Source organism: Thalassophryne amazonica, chromosome 17, assembly GCF_902500255.1.
Source record: "Thalassophryne amazonica chromosome 17, fThaAma1.1, whole genome shotgun sequence".
NCBI classification, from domain to species: domain Eukaryota; kingdom Metazoa; phylum Chordata; class Actinopteri; order Batrachoidiformes; family Batrachoididae; genus Thalassophryne; species Thalassophryne amazonica.
The window spans coordinates 66530006-66543496 of NC_047119.1; the positions used below are offsets into that span (position 1 = coordinate 66530006).

A 13491-nucleotide genomic window follows, 5' to 3' on the forward strand; every position below is an offset into this window, starting at 1 on the left:
ACCTTAAATCACTGTTATTACCCTCAAATCACTATTATCTTTAAATCACTGTATCCTAAACTCATCACACTATTATCCTAAAACATTGTTATCCTTAAACCACTGTTGTTATCCTCACTGTTATTATCCTTATTATTATTCTAAACTCATCACGCTGTTACCCAGAAATCACTGTTATTATCCTTAAATCACTGTTATTATCCTAAAATATGTCACTGTTATCCTAAAACCTGCTGTTGTTATCCTAAAATCACTGTGATTATCCTAAACTCATCACACTATTGCATACTATAAAGTCTACATCTGTTATTATCCATAAATCACTGTTATTCACTTTAAATCACTTTATTACCCTCAAATCACTGTTATTATCCTAAACTCATCACACAATTATCCTAAAATCACAGTTATCCTTAAATCACTGTTGTTATCCTCAAATCACTGTTATTTATCCTCAACTCATCACACTGTTACCGTAAAATCACTGTTAATATCCTCAGATCACTGTTATTATCCTTAAATCACCATTATTATTCTAAACCCATCACAGTGTTAGCCTAAAATCACTGTTATTATCCTCAAATTACTGTTAACCTTAAATCACTGTTACTTTTCTAAACTTGTCACACTATTATCCGAAAATCACTGTTATTATCCTCAAATTGCTGTTAACCTTAAATCACTGTTACTATTCTAAACTCGTCACATTATTATCTTTAAATTGTTGTTATCCTCAAATCACTGTTATCCTCAAATCACTGTTATTATTCTAAACTCTTCACACTATTATCCTTAAATTGTTATCCTCAAATCACTGTTATCCTCAAATCACTGTTATTATTCTAAACTCTTCACACTATTATCCTTAAATTGTTGTTATCCTCAAATCACTGTTATCTGAAAATCACTGTTATTATCCTCAAATTACTGTTAACCTTAAATCACTGTTACTTTTCTAAACTTGTCACACTATTATCCGAAAATCACTGTTATTATCCTCAAATTGCTGTTAACCTTAAATCACTGTTACTATTCTAAACTCGTCACATTATTATCTTTAAATTGTTGTTATCCTCAAATCACTGTTATCCTCAAATCACTGTTATTATTCTAAACTCTTCACACTATTATCCTTAAATTGTTATCCTCAAATCACTGTTATCCTCAAATCACTGTTATTATTCTAAACTCTTCACACTATTATCCTTAAATTGTTGTTATCCTCAAATCACTGTTATCCTCAAATCACTGTTATTATTCTAAACTCTTCACACTATTATCCTTAAATTGTTGTTATCCTCAAATCACTGTTATCCTTAAATCACTGTTACTATTCTAAACTCTTCACACTATTATCCTTAAATTGTTGTTATCCTCAAATCACTGTTATCCTTAAATCACTGTTACTATTCTAAACTTGTCACACTATTATCCTTAAATTGTTGTTATCCTCAAATCACTGTTATCCTTAAATCACTGTTACTATTCTAAACTTGTCACACTATTATCCGAAAATCACTGTTATTATCCTCAAATTGCTGTTAACCTTAAATCACTGTTACTATTCTAAACTTGTCACACTATTATCCGAAAATCACTGTTATTATCCTCAAATTGCTGTTAACCTTAAATCACTGTTACTATTCTAAACTTGTCACACTATTATCCTTAAATTGTTATCCTCAAATCACTGTTATCCTTAAATCACTGTTGTCCTTAAATCACTGTTATTATTCTAAACTCGTCACACTATTATCCTTAAATGACTGTTGTTATCCTCAAATCACTGTTATTATCCTAAACTCATCACACTATTATACACTATGTATAGTCTACATCTGTCACACCACTGATGTCCAAAAGTCCACATTTGTCATGCTGTTTTTGTATAAAAACGGGGTGTTTCAATGAAATATGGACATTTCTGTATATTCCTACACTTTGGGGTATATCTTTAAGTATCAGTGATTGACCAGGCGATCTCTGCTGGAGTCCTTCTTCCTTTCTGATGTGTCTGAAACACTTTTGTCTGTCAGATTTTGTAGCTGTGTGGTTTCCGTTTGGATTATTCTGTGTTCTTTCTGTGTTTTCGGAATAGAGCTGAGAAAGCAGGAGGAGAACGGCCAGCTTGTCCAGCCAGTCCTCTTTGTCCTCCTGGTACTGGTGTCAGTGTTGCTCTATTTCACAGTTTCTCTCATGGACCCAGGCTTCATCCTCTCTGATGACAGCAATGTACAGGTGACGTCATCTGAACATATGATCTGTTCCCCTGATTTATAAAGGGGAAAGTAGTCATACATTATACTTATTTGTATTTACTTTTTAAGATTTTATTCATATTTTTCCTGAGTTTACTTCATGGTTTTGCATTTAAAACCATGTTTTTGTATTGATTCCAGCTGACCGGATGGCTTACTGCTCCATCGTCACTGCAGATATGTTGTGTTACAGTTGGTGCATCAGTTTTGTATTTGTGTTTAGTTGTAGAACTGATGTAACTGTAGTTTCTTTTCTAAATGTATTTTAGTCATAACATCAAAGGCGTTCAAAGTTTCTCTTGTCACCAGTCGACTCGTGAAGAACAGATTCATGCACCCAGCCATCAGTTTATGTTGTGAAAGTGTAGTGACACGGACCCACAACATTGAACGGACAATGAAAGAGTCAAATATGAACACTTTACTGTTGTGAATGAGCACAACACAGAGGAATGTGAAATTTAACAGACAGTCAATCACAAGGGTGATGTGTGGGCAGGCTCGAGGATAGAAGAGGTCTGTCCTGAGATGAACCGGAACCACACGATTTCCTCTGCCACAGAACCCGGAGAATACTGGAGCCGTCAAGTCCCGAGTCCCCAGGTGGCCACCGTCTTCGAAGGTCGGATCTGGTACTGCTGGCAGGGAGCAGAGACAGTAAGATATGGGTGTGTGCACACCCAGTAGCAACAATGGTGGGAATGCCACCTCCACCTCTAACACACACTCGTGCAGCTCCTGTCTACCCACTTATCTGGTAGAGGTGTGCAGCGGAGCCGTTGCTGGACACACCGAACGCCGGTCACACAGACACGGAACACCACAGGAAAGCGGCTGCAAAAAAGCGTTCAGACTGATACACAGTTCCCTTTCAAGGCTGAGAATACTACCTGAACGGTTTGACAATATCTCGGCGATGAGGTGGAGATGACGTCCGGGTTTTATGGAGTGAGATGATAAAGCATGAATGAGTGACAGCTGTCAGGAGATAATGAGTGACAGCTGTCACCCCCGGCTGTGTCCGTGGCGGCAGCGCCCTCTTGTGCCTGAAGCCCGCACTTCAGGCAGGGCGCCCTCTGGTGGTGGGCCAGCAGTACCTCCTCTTCTGGCGGCCCACACAACAGTTTATATATAAAAGCAAGAGTCAAGAGTTTTATTTTCCAGTCGGAAAAACAAAACTCTGAATTAGAATGATACTGAAATTTCAGATATTAAATGTGAAGACAAAACAATCTGAATTCTGTCAGGAATTTCCTGTTTGGTGGAGGTAACAGGAAGCTTTGAACCCTCAAATTACCTACACAGTTGTGGGTAAAATTCTGCACTGGATGACCTAAAGAGTAAGGTCATCTGGTACCTTGCGGTGTCTTGTAGTCAGTTGTAGATTGGGTCAAAATTTTGTGTCCTTTGCTCAAGTCACATAGTCTCTACGAACAATAGTGCAGTTTTGCGCTGACTGATCCTGTGGCTTAATTAATATGCAAATCAGGCCATTACTACTATAGAGATCAGTCCCCTGAGACTACCCATGTGCCAAGTTTGGTGAGTTGGGCCCAGAGGCCTTGGTGATACAGACTTTGTTCAGACTGTCAGTTCAAATCAAATTTATTGTCCATCTGATTCAATTCTGATCTGATTGACTGCCCCATTATATATAAAGCGACCAGATCAGTTATGTGTGTCTGTGTAGCAATCCTCATTCTCTCTCTTTTCCACAATGTAGTATGTAGCTATTTACTATAGCTACATGCTACAATGTGGAATGACATAGTGCCAGCAAGGCATATGGACAGAGTGTTGAGCTGCATATTTGCATCGGCGGCGGCAGGGGGTGGTGAGACTGGAACTTTAGATAATAATTAAGGATCATTAAGGTTGGATAGTATTACATCAGTGGAAGAATTTGTTCGCTATACACTTTCTGGTTTTTATAATGGAAGTGAAAACTTCCACTGACTTCCCTGACCTCTTTGTCTCCTGTGTTTTTTTTTTTGCAGTTCCCATTGGGAGTGATGGAGGAGCAGCAAGATATGATCCCACCCACTGCCAAATCTCTCCGGCAGCGTCGCTGTGGTCACTGCCTGCTGCAGGTATACTGACACCATCACACTTCACCGTAACCTCAAAACACAAATATTTAATCTCATTCACTGAAGTACCATAACTGTTTGGACAATTAGGAACTTGAAGCACTCTGGTGTTTCAGTGACTGTGTTTTGTTTTGCTTTGTTCATGTTGAGGTAAATAATCTGTGTTTAAATCCTCACGTTTATTTACCTGCTGTTTACACTCCAGGATTCATCAGATGTTAATGTATTGTTCACCGTTTCTCTATTGCCCCTCTTGTTGAAGTGTGATGCCTGAAGTTCGTGTGTGGTCTGTAAAGTGGTGTTGAATAACTGGCGACGCGCCGATCCTCACATTACAACCGAACCTAGTATACCAAATGACTTCCCCAATACATACCATCTTCATGGTATGGTGTGATATAAAAATAAAATGTTAGCACTTTTCTTTAAAGTAATTCTCTGAGTTCATAAATACAACATATTCATACAACCCCAACTTAGAAAAAAGTTGGACAATATGGAAAATGCTCTTTTAAAAAATGCTGCACCATTCCCAGTTTCTCCACTCACATCCACAGAAGCCTGTAATTCTTTCAGAACTGTCATGGGTGTCTTGGTGGTTTCCCTCACTAGACAGTCACTCCATTTCTGTGAACTGCCTGCTTGACACAGATTTAACATGCAGTACTGTACAGTTTGTGTTTCTTAATGATTGTTGAAATGAAGTCCAAGACATATTCAGTGACTTGGAGATGTTCAAGTGACCAAATTATTGTCTCAGCATCAGAAAAGTAGCTGTAAAATTAATGATTGAATTCTTATTTGGGCCTTGGCAAGGGCCCTGACCCCTGTTCTGAGACAATTAAATATTTACAGTCAAGAAGGCAAATCAGTTAATCTGTTCAAAAACTTTGCCAGGCCGCTATACACAACCCGATCAATGTTAGCTCCAAGATGCATAGATAGATACATACAGTACATGCAACAGGAGGTATGATAGCAATATGACCCTTAATACTCAGGAAGCATAATACAACCCCTGGCAATAATTATGGAATCACCGGCCTCAGAGGATGTTCATTCAGTTGTTTAATTTTGTAGAAAAAAAGTGGATCACAGACATGACACAAAACTAAAGTCATTTCAAATGGCAACTTTCTGGCTTTAAGAAACACTATAAGAAATCAGGAAAAATAATTGTGGCAGTCAGTAACGGTTACTTTTTTAGACCAAGCAGAGGGAAAAACATATGGACTCACTCAATTCTGAGGAATAAATTATGGAATCACCCTGTAAATTTTCATCCCCAAAACTAACACCTGCATCAAATCAGATCTGCTCGTTAGTCTGCATCTAAAAAGGAGTGATCACACCTTGGAGAGCTGTTGCACCAAGTGGACTGACACGAATCATGGATCCAACACGAGAGATGTCAATTGAAACCAAGGAGAGGATTATCAAACTCATAAAGGGGGTAAATCATCACGCAATGTTGCAAAAGATGTTGGTTGTTCACAGTCAGCTGTGTCTAAACTCTGGACCAAATACAAACAACATGGGAAGGTTGTTAAAGGCAAACATCCTGGTAGACCAAGGAAGACATCAAAGCGTCAATATAGAAAACTTAAAGCAATATGTCTCAAAAATCAAAAATGCACAACAAAACAAATGAGGAACGAATGGGAGGAAACTGGAGTCAACGTCTGTGACCGAACTGTAAGAAACCGCCTAAAGGAAATGGGATTTACATACAGAAAAGCTAAATGAAAGCCATCATTAACACCTAAACAGAAAAAAACAAGGTTACAATGGGCTAAGGAAAAGCAATCGTGGACTGTCGATGACTGGATGAAAGTCATATTCAGTGATGAATCTCGAATCTGCATTGGGCAAGGTGATGATGCTGGAACTTTTGTTTGGTGCCGTTCCAGTGAGATTTATAAAGATGACTGCCTGAAGAGAACATGTAAATTTCCACAGTCATTGATGATATGGGGCTGCATGTCAGGTAAAGGCACTGGGGAGATGGCTGTCATTACATCATCAATAAATGCACAAGTTTACGTTGATATTTTGGAGACTTTTCTTATCCCATCAATTGAAAGGATGTTTGGGGATGATGAAATCATTTTTCAAGATGATAATGCATCTTGCCATAGAGCAAAAACTGTGAAAACATTCCTTGCAAAAAGACACATAGGGTCAATGTCATGGCCTGCAAATACAACCCCTGGCAAAAATTATGGAAGCACCGGCCTCGGAGGATGTTCATTCAGTTGTTTAATTTTGTAGAAAAAAAGCAGATCACAGACATGACACAAAACTAAAGTCATTTCAAATGGCAACTTTCTGGCTTTAAGAAACACAATAAGAAATCAGGAAAAATAATTGTGGCAGTCAGTAACGGTTACTTTTTTAGACCAAGCAGAGGGAAAAAAAATATGGACTCACTCAATTCTGAGGAAAAAATTATGGAATCATGAAAAACAAAAGAACGCTCCAACACATCACTAGTATTTTGTTGCACCACCTCTGGCTTTTATAACAGCTTGCAGTCTCTGAGGCATGGACTTAATGAGTGACAAACAGTACTCTTCACCAATCTGGCTCCAACTTTCTCTGATTGCTGTTGCCAGATCAGCTTTGCAGGTTGGAGCCTTGTCATGGACCATTTTCTTCAACTTCCACCAAAGATTTTCAATTGGATTAAGATCCGGACTATTTGCAGGCCATGACATTGACCCTATGTGTCTTTTTGCAAGGAATGTTTTCACAGTTTTTGCTCTATGGCAAGATGCATTATCATCTTGAAAAATTATTTCATCATCCCCAAACATCCTTTCAATTGATGGGATAAGAAAAGTGTCCAAAATATCAACGTAAACTTGTGCATTTATTGATGATATAATGACAGCCATCTCCCCAGTGCCTTTACCTGACATGCAGCCCCATATCATCAATGACTGTGGAAATTTACATGTTCTCTTCAGGCAGTCATCTTTATAAATCTCATTGGAACGGCACCAAACAAAAGTTCCAGCATCATCACCTTGCCCAATGCAGATTCGAGATTCATCACTGAATATGACTTTCATCCAGTCATCCACAGTCCACGATTGCTTTTCCTTAGCCCATTGTAACTTTGTTTTTTCTGTTTAGGTGTTAATGATGGCTTTCATTTAGCTTTTCTGTATGTAAATCCCATTTCCTTTAGGCGGTTTCTTACAGTTCGGTCACAGATGTTGACTCCAGTTTCCTCCCATTCGTTCCTCATTTGTTTTGTTGTGCATTTTCGATTTTTGAGACATATTGCTTTAAGTTTTCTGTCTTGACGCTTTGATGTCTTCCTTGGTCTACCAGTATGTTTGCCTTTAACAACCTTGCCATGTTGTTTGTATTTGGTCCAGAGAACAACCAACATCTTTTGCAACATTGCATGATGATTTACCCTCTTTTAAGAGTTTGATAATCCTCTCCTTTGTTTCAATTGACATCTCTCATGTTGGAGCCATGATTCATGTCAGTCCACTTGGTGCAACAGCTCTCCAAGGTGTGATCACTCCTTTTTAGATGCAGACTAACGAGCAGATCTGATTTGATGCAGGTGTTAGTTTTGGGGATGAAATCTTACAGGGTGATTCCATAATTTATTCCTCAGAATTGAGTGAGTCCATATTTTTTTCCTCTGCTTGGTCTAAAAAAGTAACCGTTACTGACTGCCACAATTTTTTTTCTTGATTTCTTATAGTGTTTCTTAAAGCCAGAAAGTTGCCATTTGAAATGACTTTAGTTTTGTGTCATGTCTGTGATCTGCTTTTTTTTCTACAAAATTAAACAACTGAATGAACATCCTCCGAGGCCGGTGATTCCTTAATTTTTGCCAGGGGTTGTAGGATGGAAACTTTGTCATTGTATCCAGGAAGTATTCACAGCGCTTCACTTTTTCCACATTTTGTTATGTTATAACCATCTCTGCAGCAATCTACCAATCAGGCCTGTATGGTAGAGTGGCCAGACTGAAGCTACTCCTTAGTAAAAGGTACATGCCAGCCCACCTGGATTTTGCCAAAAGGCACCTGAAGGACTCTCCATGAGAAACAAAATTCTCTTGTCTGATGAGACAAAGATTAAACTCTTTGGTGTGAATGCCAGGTGTCATGTTTGGAGAAAACCAGGCACCATCCCTACAGTGAAGCATGGTGGTGGCAGCATCATGCTGTGGAGATGTTTTTCAGCAGCAGTAAGTGTGAGACTAGTCAGGATTGAGGGAAAGATGAATGCAGCAAAATACAGAGACATCCTGGATGAAAACCTGCTCCAGAGCGCTCTTGACCTCAGACTGGGGCAACGATTCATCTTTCAGCAGGACAATGACTTTAAGCACACAGCCAAAATATCAAAGGAGTGGCTTCAGGACAACTCTGTGAATGTCCTTGAGTGGCCCAGCCAGAGCCCAGACCTGAAATCTATTGAACATCTCTGGAGAGATCTGAAATGGCTGTGCACTGACACTTCCCATCCAACCCGATGGAGCTTGAGAGATGCTGCAAAGAGGAATGGGCCAAACTGCCCAAAGGTAGGTGCACCAAGCTTGTGGCATCATACTCAAAAAGACTTGAGGCTGTAATTGCTGCCAAAGGTGCATCAATAAAGTATTGCACAAAAGGTGTGAATACTAATGAACATGTGATTTCTTAGGGTTTTTTTTTTTATTTTTAATAGATTTGCAAAATTTTCAAAAAATAACTTTTTCATGTTGTCATTATGGAGTGTTGTGAGTAGAATTTTGAGTTAAAAAATGAATTTGTTCCATTTTGGAATAAGGCTGTAACATAACAGAGAAGCTTGAATCTTCGACTGGACTGGGTTGCTTGACGCGAGGATGTTTCGCTTCAAATCGCAGAAGCTTCCTCAGCTAAAATTCTTGCTCTGGTAACCAGACCCCTCCTACCGAGAGGCAGACTGCTATAGGCGAGTGACTAAACAATAGCTCTAATTAACACCTATTGTGCTCTAGTTAGCACCCTCCTAATGACAGGGCAGCTGTCCCTCTCCTGATGGCTCCCTTGACGACTCTGCTGATGACGTGAATAACTCATTACCATGAACAAAAGACTGAAACTGCTTTGACCTGAGTACCCCATTGTAAACAGGGGATAAAGCGTGTCTCAGACCCCCTCCCCGGTTAAGGCTGGGTTTCAAACGTTTCACAAAGAATGCCTCCTTGACCCCTCTCTCAAACCATTTCTTCTCTCTGGCTAATATTTTAACTTCCTTGTCCTCAAACGTGTGGTTAGTGTCTTTAAGGTGGAGATGAACTGCAGACTGAGGTCCACTGGCGCCCTCTCTGCGGTGCTGGTATAGCCTTTTGTGTAAAGGTTGCTTAGTCTCACCTATGTAGTGTTCGTTACCGTTTTCCTGACATCTGATAGAATACACTACATTGCTCTGTTTGTAACTAGGGATCCTGTCCTTAGGGTGAACTAATTTCTGTCTCAAGGTGTTAACCGGTTTAAAGTAAACTGGGATTTTGTGCTGTCTGAAGATCCTCTGTAGTTTTTCCCTTACTCCTGCTAAATAAGGGAGAGACACTCTTCTTCTTGTCTCCGTCTCCTGTCTACCTGGTCTCTTTGTTCTCTGGGACTTCTGCATTTTGTCCAGGGACCATTGTGGGTATCCACATACTGTGAGGGCTTTCCGGACAAGTTGTTCTTTAGCCCTTCCCTCTGCAGTTGTGGGCACCTGTAGGGCTCTGTGTTGAAGCGTCCTGATCACCCCGAGCTTGTGTTCAAGGGGGTGGTTTGTGCCAAAGAGCAGATATTGGTCAGTGTGAGTTGGTTTTCTGTAAACCCCTGTCTGGTGCTGCCTGTTCTCTCCAATCGTAATAGGTGCTAATTAGAGCTATTGTTTAGTCACTAGCCTATAGCAGTCTGCCTCTCTGTAGGAGGGGTCTGGATAGGTTTAAAACTCCAGCTTTTGTGACTTCTTGATTATTCTTCTCTACAAGAGTCAAGACAGAAGTCAGACCACCAGAGCAAGAATTTTAGCTGAGGAAGCTTCTGCGATTTGAAGCGAAACATCCTCGCATCAAGCAACCCAGTCCAGTCGAGGATTCAAGCTTCTCTACTATGGAAACCACCTGGACAACTGAGAGCCTACACAGAAACGCTGTAACATAACAAAATGTGGAAAACGTGAAGCGCTGTGAATATTTTCCAGATACACCGTAGTTAAAAGCAATCAAGAAATCAATTCAGTTAATCAGTTCAAAAAACATAATGCTGCTCAAGTATTGTATTATTATTACTATTAGGTGATGTAAATCGAATATTGACTTTAGTCTTTTTAGAGTTCCTATCAAATTGTATTATCCTTAAAGAATGGGTTTTATTTGAACAAATCTAACAAGAAGTATAATTACTTTCAAGTTCAACTCAATTTCTCTGAACAGATTAAAACATCAGATAGCAAAAATTAGAAGGTGAATAACAATGAAAACTTAAGATTTAGTATTTCATTGTGTAAAACCAAAAAGGGGGTCAGCGTTACCACCCTTGTCGGTTTGTAAGTGATATTTAGATTAATTTTCTGCCTTTCCAGTGTTTTTTGGGGAATGTGTTTGAGGTTGTAAAAAAAACAGGAAACTTTAGTTTAACTATATATAAACCATCTTAATATCTTTATTCATTCATTTTAAAGGTCATATGTTTTGCGGCTCCAGACAAGTTTTATTTGGTGTGAGACCGAGCAAAAACATCTCTCTTGCAGACCTCTGGACTGTTTGAAAACATTTTCTAAATGCTGCCTTGTTTCCGAGCAGCAGCCAATGAGATCAAAGCACTGCCAGACGTGTCAGCACTGTGTCCGCCGTTACGACCATCACTGCCCCTGGATCGAGAACTGTGTCGGTGAGAGGAACCACCGGTGGTTCGTGCTGTACTTGGCCGTGCAGCTGCTGGTGCTGCTGTGGGCGCTGCACATAGCCTGGTGAGTGTGAAATTACTCAACAGTGTGCTCATGTGGACACAGACACGTCCAAACTTTCTGGAGGCACATTTAAAGATTCTTGAATGTGACATCTGCAAAGACTGTACAATGTATTGTTTATTTTCCCTAAGATTTCTGACATTTTAAAAATTATTTTTAAAATAAGGATAAGGATGTAAAATAAAATAAGGATGTAAAGTGTGAACTCAGAATTTTAAGGAATAATTCACATGACACCTGTCTTTTACATCACAGAATCAGGAAAATTTGTAAATTCAAGACATATCAATATTTGGGCTTTATCAGGTGTGGCACAAACTGTATGGACACAACTGCAAACTCACACGACTGATAGAATTCAAAAGAAGTTTAATGGGTACGACAAGCAGGTGGTCGGTACACGTGTGGTCCAGCAGTGCGGCAGAGGTAGCAGACAGACGAGAGACTGAGGTGTAGTCAAAAAACAGGCACAGGTTTGACACAGTGTTTGGGCTATCAGGCAAGGCAACGCAAGGTCAAAATCAATTCAATCAATTTTTGTTTTTATATAGCGCCAAATCAGTCAATCAATCAATTTTTTTTATATAGCGCCAAATCACAACAAACAGTTGCCCCAAGGCACTTTATATTGTAAGGCAAGGCCATACAATAATTATGTAAAACCCCAACGGTCAAAACGACCCCCTGTGAGCAAGCACTTGGCTACAGTGGGAAGGAAAAACTCCCTTTTAACAGGAAGAAACCTCCAGCAGAACCAGGCTCAGGGAGGGGCAGTCTTCTGCTGGGACTGGTTGGGGCTGAGGGAGAGAACCAGGAAAAAGACATGCTGTGGAGGGGAGCAGAGATCGATCACTAATGATTAAATGCAGAGTGGTGCATACAGAGCAAAAAGAGAAAGAAACAGTGCATCATGGGAACCCCCCAGCAGTCTACGTCTATAGCAGCATAACTAAGGGATGGTTCAGGGTCACCTGATCCAGCCCTAACTATAAGCTTTAGCAAAAAGGAAAGTTTTAAGCCTAATCTTAAAAGTAGAGAGGGTGTCTGTCTCCCTGATCTGAATTGGGAGCTGGTTCCACAGGAGAGGAGCCTGAAAGCTGAAGGCTCTGCATCCCATTCTACTCTTACAAACCCTAGGAACTACAAGTAAGCCTGCAGTCTGAGAGCGAAGCGCTCTATTGGGGTGATATGGTACTACGAGGTCCCTAAGATAAGATGGGACCTGATTATTCAAAACCTTATAAGTAAGAAGAAGAATTTTAAATTCTATTCTAGAATTAACAGGAAGCCAATGAAGAGAGGCCAATATGGGTGAGATATGCTCTCTCCTTCTAGTCCCCGTCAGTACTCTAGCTGCAGCATTTTGAATTAACTGAAGGCTTTTTAGGGAACTTTTAGGACAACCTGATAATAATGAATTACAATAGTCCAGCCTAGAGGAAATAAATGCATGAATTAGTTTTTCAGCATCACTCTGAGACAAGACCTTTCTAATTTTAGAGATATTGCGTAAATGCAAAAAAGCAGTCCTACATATTTGTTTAATATGCGCTTTGAATGACCTATCCTGATCAAAAATGACTCCAAGATTTCTCACAGTATTACTAGAGGTCAGGGTAATGCCATCCAGAGTAAGGATCTGGTTAGACACCATGTTTCTAAGATTTGTGGGGCCAAGTACAATAACTTCAGTTTTATCTGAGTTTAAAAGCAGGAAATTAGAGGTCATCCATGTCTTTATGTCTGTAAGACAATCCTGCAGTTTAGCTAATTGGTGTGTGTCCTCTGGCTTCATGGATAGATAAAGCTGGGTATCATCTGCGTAACAATGAAAATTTAAGCAATACCGTCTAATAATACTGCCTAAGGGAAGCATGTATAAAGTGAATAAAATTGGTCCTAGCACAGAACCTTGTGGAACTCCATAATTAACTTTAGTCTGTGAAGAAGATTCCCCATTTACATGAACAAATTGTAATCTATTAGACAAATATGATTCAAACCACCGCAGCGCAGTGCCTTTAATACCTATGGCATGCTCTAATCTCTGTAATAAAATTTTATGGTCAACAGTATCAAAAGCAGCACTGAGGTCTAACAGAACAAGCACAGAGATGAGTCCACTGTCCGAGGCCATAAGAAGATCATTTGTAACCTTCACTAATGCTGTTTCTGTA

General features: G+C 39.7%; 1 protein-coding gene across 2 annotated transcripts in view; it reads left to right on the forward strand.

Moving 5' to 3' along the window:
* The window catches only part of zdhhc12b (zinc finger DHHC-type palmitoyltransferase 12b), a 30189-nt gene that overhangs the window by 1486 nt on the left and 15212 nt on the right, over nucleotides 1-13491 (forward strand). For both annotated transcript variants that reach the window (XM_034191693.1, XM_034191692.1), the window contains exons 2-4: nucleotides 2099-2238; nucleotides 4256-4348; nucleotides 11148-11314. In XM_034191693.1, the coding sequence (XP_034047584.1) occupies nucleotides 2099-2238; nucleotides 4256-4348; nucleotides 11148-11314 (400 nt within the window). The remainder of the gene's footprint in view (nucleotides 1-2098; nucleotides 2239-4255; nucleotides 4349-11147; nucleotides 11315-13491) is intronic.